We start from the raw sequence: 10,939 nt of genomic DNA, 5'->3' as shown, positions 1-10,939 counted from the left end.
GCGGCTAGGGTCTGGAACCAACTTCCAAGAGAAGTGGTGCAGGCTTCTACCCTGGGGGTGTTTAAGAGGAGGTTAGATGAACATCTTGCTGGCGTCGTTTGACCCCAGTATTCTTTCCTGCCATGGCAGGGGGTCAGACTAGATGATCTGCTCAGGTCCCTTCCGACCCTAGAAACTATGAAACAAGGGCTGTGGAGAGCCCAAGTGACAGGAGTGAGACCAAACAACGTCTGGTACATCAGCGAGGCTTGGGGCATGGTAAAGGGATGGTTGGAGCCATGCATAGTCCATAAGGCTAGGGTGCCCCGAAGCACCCATTACAGAATGGGGCGCAGATACCAGAAGATAACCGTGTCCAAGGACAGAAAGGCAGCCTATTAGACAAATAAAATCAAAGTCGTGGCAGGCGAGAATTGAGGGTGCCCCTGCAGCTAACTTAGTATGGTACAGGGGTATTAGGGGAGATCATAGTGACCTCTAGGACGCCCTCCTGTTACAGGAGGACAGCAGGGAATTGGTGATGCACTGTTAACCAGAGCGCCCCAGGGAGTAACTAGGAATAATGGGTGCAAACTAAAGGAGAATAGATTTAGCTTAGACATTAGGAAGAATTTTTTTACAGTAAGGGTGGCCAGAGTCTGGAATGGGCTTCCAAGAGAGGTGGTACTATCTTGGAGGTCTTCAAGAGGAGGCTTGACAATCACCTGGCTGGGGTCATCTGACCTTGGTCCTCTTTCCTGCCAGGGGCAGGGGGTTGGACACGATGATCCATTGGGTCACTTCCGACTCTATAATCTATGAATCTACGATTACGGACTATAAATCCAGGATGTTGCAGGTTTCCAAATGTTTGTGCTGTTACTTCCTTGTTTAAAGTTTGAAGTATATTCTAGTCCTGTATTATACAGGAAACTGTGTTTAGAAATAACTTTAAGGCTGCAAAATTAAGCACTCAAAATTTAGTAAGTGACAGAATTGATGGTGCCAGTATCTTTTTAATTCTAACCCCTCATATTTAAGCATTGTGATAGCAGCTTTTAATAAATGTTGACATGCTATTTTTCCTACAGGACCCATACATCATTCAGTGAAACAGGATGGATTTTAAGGGATGAATCAGGTTTGAGCACCGACCCTTGCTTTATTATGGAAGTTGGAAACTGCACAGTGGACAAAGTAGGGGATTGGACATGGAAGAAGAGAATGGTCTTATAGCTAAGACAGTTAAATGCTGACCTGGAGAATTTTGAATCTGCCTCCAACTCTGGCACAGAATACCCATGTAACACTTGGTAATTCTCTAAAAGCAAACTTTTCACTAGCTACTAATTGTCTTCCCCATTTTCTGCAGTCTGATTTGCAGAAGTGCCATGCACACAAAATTGCAGCTGAACTCAGCAGGAGCTGAAGGGTTATAAAACAAGTACTATGAAAAATCATGTTCTTAATGTTGCAAACTAAGTACCCAAAATTAGTCAATACCTTTGACTTTAAACCCTCTATGTCCCAGTTCTCAAACCTTCCAATGGGGATAACATCCCCTCACCTCACAGCTGATTTGTGAAAAAATAAATTCATTACTGTTTGGGAAATGGTCACATGAGCAGTTGGATAAATTATGATTAAATTCATTCTGCCTTTAGGGCAATATGTGAATACTGTATAGCAAAATATAGCGGCTCATCCAGTAACAAGGAGGAGAAAACAACCGAATAGCTGCTAATTACTTTAATAATATCTTTTCTGTGCAGTGAATGAGTCGGGGATCCTGAGGGGGGGGTAGGGAATGACTGTATGTGATTATAAAATTAAAAACTGTATCCTAATGCATATGCACAAGGGGCAGAATTAAGGACATACAGAAAAAATTGATCCCAGCATCTCTATCTTCAGAGAGCCTGACCCTGCAACCATGTATTTTCTGGTGTGATTTCCTAAATTAAAAAAGAAAAAAAGTGTATTGAGAATTCCTGAAATTCCATCACCTGACCAGCCCCACCCCTTCAACCAGTGGTATTAGACACACCACACATACCTGTGCCCCATAATGTAAAGGTATGGGAACACAAAGGCTTTACAGCCCTTTCAAAAAGTGAAATTTCAAAGGGCAGTACCTGGTGGCTCTAATTCTTACATGTGAACAATCTGAGAAGGATTCAAATGCACAAACACACCTCTAACTATAACCATGGATGAAGTAGGATTAAAATTGAAGCAGATTTGCTGCATTTGAGTTGTCCTCAGCTCATCTGCATGTAACAATTCAAATGTACTAGCTGCCGCCCTTTTGGTTCCCCTTCTCAAAGGGCTCCAAGCTTTCATGTGTCCACACACTAAGAGAGTAACTGATAGAGTATAAGGAGTTATTCCCACTACTTAGCCCATCTGTGGTGGGGGTCACAGATATTTTATATTTATTGATCGAAGAAGACAATGAAATTCAAAGATGTTGGGTTCTCTGCCAGGCTCTGAAGGGCAATGTTTTGTACTGGGCACAGACTTTTCTGCCCACTCCTTCCACCCTCGGCCCCTTCTGTCATATCCCTCTTACAGTCCTGTCTCTACTTCACCATTTTCTCCCTATTGCCATCTCTTCTCCTCGCTAGCTAGTCTCGTACCCCCAACACCAACCCCCAACTTGTTCCTATCTCCTTTCCCATCAGTTTTCTTCCACAATGTCTTTCTATCCCCCATCCTCCAGGTGCCTGCACACTGGTTCCTCATTCTAGTATCCCTCTTGGGCTTCCTAACCAATGTCAGTGTCCTTATCTCAGTATTTTTGTCCAATTTTGTTTTTATCTCAGTCTTTTTGCCCCCAGCATCCCCTTATCGGATCTGTCCCTCCACACTAATGGCTCCCAGACTCAATCACTCCAGGCTCCTCATCTGATCTCAACTCCCTCACCAGCATCTACAGACAGTCTCCTTCCACAGCCAGGCCCCATCTCCATCTCCCTGCCTGCAGGACCAGTCTCGGGCTCAAAGGCTCTTTGTCCCAATTTACTCCACTGTGATGCCTTAGGTCAGACTTTGTCTTCTCTGCACTTGAATCTCATGGTTTTCTCCTCCATGCTGGCTTAGGTACCAACATCTATGCACCTTGCTGGGTGTGCTAGACTAGACAGCACAGGATCCACAAACTTTTTGTTCTCATTCCTGGCACCCAGTCCATCTTGGAGCAGCCATTGCAGGAACAGGCCACATTGAACACTAGCTGCAAGTGGCACATGGTCAGTCACTCTGCAGGGATGCTACACAGAGTCTGGTTAGATGGTGGGAGTTTGCGGCTTGAGCATGTTCAGGGAGGAGTGAATCCAGGGAGTTTAGCTGTTAAACTAGCAGGCTTCTACTACATGTGTACTAATCGGCAATATTTCAAACACTGATTAGGTGCTCATGCATGGACTTTCATGGGGACAGCAAAGGCACTCTACATCCTCAACTTCCCTTTGCTAAATACAGTACAAAGTCTGTGCTCCAAAGCCTGAATGCAAGAGCTTGCCAAGGAAAAGGACACCAGAAGAGGGTCTTGTTTTTAATTTAAAAAAAAAACAAAACAGCAGCAAGATGGCTCCCTATCCACACTCCAGCTGTGCACTGAGGTAGGCTGTGCACATATGTATTGCACTTTGGGTGTGTGCATTCACCTGACACTCCAGCCACCCTGGAATGATGCAGTAGTCCCACAGATCCTCATGCCTCTAGCTGAGTGTATGAAGAGCTGGTGTCACCCAAACTCTCTGCCAGCTCCTTGACATTAGAAACCAACTAACGGTACACTCCTGAGTGCAGGGGAAGTAGAGTGTTGTGGAAGAAAATGCACACAATATCTTAAAAAACAAGAGTTATGTTACAAGTGTCGTGTGCCCTAGGTGACTTTCAAAACTTTTCCAGTGATTTCAACCACACAGCAGCTACTCTGTAAGATATAGCTGGGAGGACTGCAGTGCAGACCTCAAAAACCAAAGGTAAGGTCAGAGATAATAAAATGGCTTCTGAAGGTTAGAAGACCAAAACTATTAGCCAGGCTGCGGCTTTCACAACAATCTTGACACAGTCTTACTTTGCATTCAATAATATCTTTGAAAGGGACAAGTGATAGAAATGCAGGGATCTGACCCCCAACGCAACAGAAACATGCATTAAAAGTTTGAATTGTGACCTACTCTTGCACAGAAGGACAGCATTTGCTCTTCTGTTTTGCTGCAAACAGGACTACAAAGGAAAATTCCCACCTCTGAAAAATTAACTTCACAATCTCATTCTTCAGGGACTGCCCCTGGTTCATTAAGAACCTCTGATTTAGATCAGTTATTCTCAACCTTTTTTGTACCAGGGCCCCATTTGTAAATATTGATGGCCAGTAAATAGTTTAAGTAAAAAACAGCTCCTTGGCCCTGCTGTTGCCCTTCACTTTCAGTCTACAACCCCCATCCCTGCACTCCCAATATGTTGCCCCCACCACCCTCAGGCTCCAACCCCGCATTGTGTGGGGCAGGGGATGGGTGTTTGGGGCATGGGGTGGGTGCGAGTCATGGGGGGAACATGCCCCCCAGATTTGTGCAGCCATAACAGGCAGGAGGCTGCTGCCTGGCTGGACTGGCGCAGGCAGAAGCTGCCTCCGTGGCCCAGTGGGTGGGACCCAGCATGGGAGGGTGCAACAGGGCGGCGAAACTCATTACTACCACCACCACCTGTAACCCCATGCCAGTCATGCCGTGAGCAGTGTGAGGAGTAATTGGGGGGGGGGGCACTGTGCTGCCCTCACCTTCTCCCATCACCAGCCACTCATGCACTGGGCCATGGTTCTACCCTGCCACCATGGCCCATTCACCGCTCCCCTCAGGCTACAGCTCTACTCCAGGAGGTGAGATTGGGTGCTTTGTTGCCTGTGGCGGCCCCCCCGTTCCCCTGACACATCATCTACGCCCCAATCCCCCACTAGGGTTGTGCAAAGCGGGCCCTATTCGATTCAGCCCAAATCAGGGACAGTGATTCAATTCGTTGATTCTAATCACAGTCCCCAATTTGATTTGGCTGAATCTGAATCTCAAGATTCAATGCTGATTCAGAGAATCAGCAATTTGGACACAGACACAGCTTTAAAAGTTTTTTCTACATACCTTGAGATACCAGCATGGCTTGTGAATGCTGTAATGCTGGGGCGCATGGAGCATCCCACAGGAGCATGTTGAGGGGGAGCACATGCTTGGTGGAAAACCCAGAAGTGGACTAGAAGTGCTTCTGGTCTACTTCTGGGTCTGCTGCCGAGTGCACTGGGGAGCCCGCCATGCTTCCCAGCATTGCAGCGATCACAAGCCCCTGCTACCTAGAGGTATGTAGAAAAAAACACTTAAAGCTGTCTCTATGTCCAAATCTGCCCAAATCGATTTGGAGGGTTCCGATGTGATTCAGAGAGATTAAAGGGTCCTCTGATTCAATTTGGAGATTCAGCCACTGAATCAGGCCGAATCTCCGCTGAATCGAATCAGGGACTGAAGCTCTGCACAGCCCTATCCCTCACTTCATAGACTTGTGGGAGCTGCTCTGCACACTGCCTAGCTGCCACATGCATGTATGTGTGTGTGTGCACATGCATGTGGCACCCCTTGCCTGATAGCCTGCCTGCTCCCCGGAGCCCTAAGCACCCCCTAGCAGGCTTTAAAGAAGAATCCATTTAAGTTCGTTGATCCATTTTTTATAGTTTGTTTATGACCCAAGTTTGAGTTGTGACCCATAGGTTGAGAAACACTGATTTAGATGGTCCACAAGTATGCTTTGGTCACCTGACAACAAGAAGCCTTTACAGTAATGCCTTTCTGGACACATAACCTACCAAAAGTTCAATATCCTGACATACTGAAGTGCAGCTGGCTCTATCCTGCTCATTGAGATAGACCACTGCAAATGGTCTGTAAAACCGAGTGCTGAAGTTCTTAAGACAAGATAGGAAGACCTAGCACACTCACAGATCACAGCAAACAAAGCATTTATATGCAAGGTTGATTCATGCTCTACCTATGGGGCTTGAGTCTGCATTCTGTCTACAAGTGCCAAAATGGCACTTCATCTACAGGACTACAGGTGCAGAACAAGTGATGCAAGAGGTCCAGGCTAACATGAGGACTATTTGCAAGTACAGCAAACTCACACAAGTGGCAATAGTCAAAACCCAGAGACTGTTGCCTATGTCAGGCTTTAGAAAAAATATGAATGGCATGTGCAGTCTGGAATAAGAGTGATTAACTCTCCAACTATGCTACTTTTATGAAAGATTCACTAAGAACATTTTAGGAGAGAACTACTAAGAGCACAGGGAGTTCCAGCTTAAGCCATAGGTGGGAAGCAGGAACCAAAGGGAATTAAGACAACACCTCCTTTTTCATAGCTTTCACTGGAGGCAAGAGTTGCTGCAGGCCGCATGTCCTATTCTAATGGATGCTGCAACTTAAGCTGCTTTGGCTTGCATGTGCAAGATATGAATAGACCTACAGTGCAAGACACACATGTACAAATAAAACCAAAGCATAGTTTTCTTAGCTTTGTCTTCAGATGCAGCTAAATCTTGCTGGACGAACTTTTCCAGAAATATCTGGCTTAAAACAGAAAACTGGCATGAAAAATTTCAGCCAAAAAGGTTAATACTTGGTAAAGTATTCTGAAAACAGGGAAATAATAAGAATCCTATTAGGTTAGGTAGTGCTGCCAGTCCTGCCCCTGAATAGGGAAAGAGAAACCAAGTGGTGTTGTTGCATGAAGAGCTCCGAATTTAAAGATCATGAATATTATGCCCAGAAGGAATAATTAGGATAATCTAGTTTCACTTCTTGCTTAGTGCATGACAAAAGAACTTAATCTGCAATTTCTGGATTAAGTCTCATATTTTTGGCCTGAGCTACATCTTTCAGAAAGATCCGGGTCTTGACTTAAAGACTGCAAGTGTTTAAGAATTCCACACATCCCTAGATAAACTGCTCCAGAGGTTAGTTACCCTCCGTTATAAAAATGTGCCAGATTTCTAGTCTAAAGTTGTCTAGCTTCAGCTTGTATTTGCTCTAGTTATGTCTTTTCTAGTCATACATTAAAGAGCTGCCTACCACCACAAATCTATTCCTCATACAGGTATACACAGACTGATAAGTTCACCTAATTGCCTCCTGGATAAGTAGACTGAGCTTCTTTAATCTCTCTAGAAAGCATGTCTTCCAGACCTACCACCATTCTTGTAGCTATTTTCTGAATCCTAGCCAATTTATCAATATCCTTTTTAAAGTGTTTATACCAGAACTGGACACACTCTGCCAGTCTGTGACCTACATTGTTCCTCCATGTAGGCCCTTGAATTTGACTACATTAAAATGTATGTTTATCAGACAAACCCACCCTACTACAGTGACCTGTGTCAATCTAACTGATGTGTGCCAGTCATTTGCCACTTCACCAAATGTTGCATCATCTGTAAATGTTACCAGCAATATTTTTTATAATATTTTTCCAACAGCAAAAAAAGTATTGAACAACACTGGGCCATGAAGAGATCTCAGCAAGACTGCATCAGAATTACCCCTCATTAGGGGACAGTTACAATAATTTTTTGCACACCATCAGTTAACCAATGTTTATCTTATTAAATATAGGTTAAATTCACTTTGTGTGAATTTCGCTTTTATTTTTCCTAATCAGCAGATCTGGGTTCTCCATTTCCCACAGAAAAACAGAGTAAAACGCAGATTCGCTCCCCTTACTGGAGTAAAATACAGATTTCTTATTTTAGCAGAGAAAACCAGGGATTTTGCAGCTAGGGGGAGCAGGAGCCATATACACATGGCTGCCAGGCCTTTCGCAGGAAGGTGTGTGTGGAGGGGGTGGGAAATTGAGGCCCCTATAGGGAGGGAGGGAGTTGGGCAGGGCTGGGGCTGCTGCCCAGTGGAACAGCCCATGGAGCCTGGGGTCCGGGACTGCAACACACAGCTGGAGGGCCCCAGCAGCAAGTGAGATGAGGCCATGGGCGGCTAGCTCAGGGAGCAGCTCCCCACCTGTGCCACCCCAGATCTGTGTGCAGAGCAGAAGTGGGCACAGGCTGCCCACTGTGGGCTCAGACGCCTGCCCTGCTGCCCTCCCCCCAGGGCCTCTGCAGCCCTGCAGGTGTGACCTAGTGCTGTAGGGCACAGCAGGGCTGCACAGGAAAGCTGCTTGCCGCTGCAAGCTCCACACAGCCTGGTGACATGTCCCCAGCATGCGTGGCACAAGCGGAAGAAGTGTCACAAGACTGCTCCTCACTTCAGCCCAACATGCAGGGGACACATTGCCAGGGCAGCACAGAGCTTGCAGGGCTGGGTTGCACCTGCCGGGCTGTGGAGGCCCCTGGGGAGAGCAGCAGGGCGGAAGCCTGAGACCCATGCACATATCTTGGGGGCATGGGTCCCATCTACCCCCCTCAGAGTGTGTTCAGCAGTGGGAAACTGGACCACCCCCCTTCCCCCCCACCTGAGCCAGCAGCAGGCAGGCAGCAGTGGGGAGCCGGGCTGCAGTGGGGGCAGGGGGCTGCAGACCTGGGTCCCTCTGGTAGGGCTGAGGAAGCAGGGGCTGTGGGGGGGCCTTTCATTTCAATCACAGATTTGGGGAATTTTATCAGAGAATTTGTGATTTTTTTTAGTCAAAGAAAAGAAAACCAGGATCCCTGCTAATCAGAGTTCCACATGGACTAAACATCAACATCAATGATCTGGAGTGCTCCTTAGCCAATTCTTTAGTACTTTTGGGTGCAAGTTACCTGGCTCTGAAGATTTTAAAATTCGTATCTTTGGCAGTTGCTGTTTAGCACTGTCCCAGATAACTGATGAAACAGTCTGCATTTCAGTATCATTTTTAGATCCGATTACAAGTCCTATTTTCCAAATATGGAACACCAAATAATATTTGTTTTTATGCATTGTGATTGATCTTTTACTTTTTTTTTTTGCACTGAACACTTCAGTTTCCCTGCTCAGTCAGTTATTTCTTTTTCCTGACTGCTGTTCTGCATTCATTGCTATTACTGTTTCCACTTGTTTCGTGTTTATTTTATTGCTTCTTTCACCTTTCCTCTTAACCACGACTGGGACTTTGCACTTTTAAACAATGCCCAATTGTCATTCCCTCTTATGCCTAAATATTTCCTCCCACTTAATATTACTCATAAATTGTTTCAAGTTTCTTCCCAATTGTATATTCTACAAATCATCACCTGGCAAGGTCAAGATACTTCAGGGTTTCTACAGAACTACACAGATATGTGGTTATTACTTTCAAATCACCAGCACGTCATTCTATAATCAGGAGCAATGGCCACAAACTGTTAGAGGATGGTTTCAGGTTGGACGCAAGGAAGAACTTCTTTACGGTGAGGGTGAACTGAATCTAGAATAGACTTCCCAAGGAGGTAGTGCAGTCCCCAACCTTGGAAGTCTTCAAGAGGAGACTGGACAGACACCTTGCTGGGATATTTGATCTCAGCAGCATTCCTGCCCAGAGCAGGGGGGTTGGGCTCTCAATAATCTCTCGAGGTCCCTTCCAGCCTTTAAAGTATACAAATTATAGAAATTGTATTAATAATGGGTAGATAATTTATGACAAGAAATCAAATTTAATGTTAGAGATAAAGGCAGAACTCCACTAAGTAACAAAGACCTCAAGAAAGGCCTGGTATTTCAGCACTAGGCTTCCCCACTTCCCAAGGCCTCTGCTATCCAAGGTCATCACTGAACTTTTAGCCGGCAATGTATCCTGTCACTGGAGGCCTCTACAATTTCTGTTTTCATGAATCCACTGGAGATCCTTGATGATTCGGGATCCATCTCAGATTTGGAACTGGACTGCAAATCATGGAGGAGGACTGACAAAAGATGCACGGCTGCAACTTGAGGCAGGTTTCCCCTGAAGCAACTGTATCTATCCAGAATCCTTTATACCAATTGCACCCAACCTTCCTGCTTGATGGGTCAGACAAGTGGCACAGGGTCAGTGTGCAGCCCAGATCCCACTCACTGGATACCCTAAACGGCTGGATCCAGCCTGCTGGGCTCCACATAGGTCTGAAAATTTGTTAACAAGGGAGCAGCAATCAAGGCTGCCAGTCCTCCCCAACACCTAATGTCCAAACCCTTGGGGAGGCCCATGGGCCATGTACTGAGCACCCTTCCTGACACACAACATGCCTGACAAACCACCACTATAACAGACATAGTTGGCCCCCAACATGAAGGAGACGGTTAACTGCAACAGGCCCGGAGAAACTGAGCACAGAGAGAAAGGGGAGGGCTATAAAGAAAGCAAGAGGAATGAATGAGGAGAGACAGATGTAGAGGCCCCATTCTACCGGCAGGGGTAAGAATAACTTCACATAACATGCCTGTCTTGCAAAGGACTGAAGCCTAGACCAGCCCCCACCTCCACACCGTCCCTGTGCCAGGTTAGACCTGGATCTTTCTGCCTGCCTGAAATGGGCTCCTGGCAAAGTCCCAAGGAAGGGGGGAAATACAACGGGGCCCTTCCTCCACCCCACCTCCGGAGTCTCGGGAGGGGCGGAGGAGGACAAGTGAACTGTTCACACCACGCGGGGCAACGAGCAAAACGACAGGAATGCGCTGCCTTCAGCGCGATGAAGCCGGCAGCAGAGAAACCGCCAGGCAAAAGCATAAAATGGATCCGGGCGGATGGAGTGGGAGAGCAGGTGCGGTCCCGGCGTTTCTAGGAGCTGGCATGGCCAGGCGCGGGGCCCAGGACACCGCCCCGCCGCCCCCCTCGCGCCGCCGGCGGGACGCAGCCCCGGCCGCACCTTTGCGGATGAGCTCCTCGCTGTCGGGCTCGTAGCCCGCGCGGTGGCAGCGCCGCCACAGGCCGGACACGGTGGAGTTGAAGAGGCGGCCGCAGTGCGAGTCCAGTGCGGCGGCGGCGGGGG

At 46.9% G+C, this 10,939-nt stretch overlaps 1 protein-coding gene across 1 annotated transcript in view; it reads right to left on the bottom strand.

Moving 5' to 3' along the window:
* The window catches only part of LOC109320771 (transmembrane protein 178B-like), a gene marked incomplete at its 5' end in the record, with an annotated part of 24,695 nt that extends 13,761 nt beyond the window's left edge, over nt 1–10,934 (bottom strand). Inside the window, one exon of the mRNA XM_019551029.1 lies at nt 10,817–10,934. Coding sequence (XP_019406574.1) covers nt 10,817–10,934 — 118 coding nt within the window. The remainder of the gene's footprint in view (nt 1–10,816) is intronic.
* Between the last annotated feature and the right edge of the window lie 5 nt (nt 10,935–10,939).

The sequence above is a fragment of the Crocodylus porosus genome, unplaced genomic scaffold (assembly GCF_001723895.1).
Source record: "Crocodylus porosus isolate Cpor-Errol unplaced genomic scaffold, CroPor_comp1, whole genome shotgun sequence".
NCBI classification, from domain to species: Eukaryota; Metazoa; Chordata; order Crocodylia; family Crocodylidae; genus Crocodylus; species Crocodylus porosus.
This window is presented reverse-complemented; position numbering and strand designations above follow the sequence as displayed.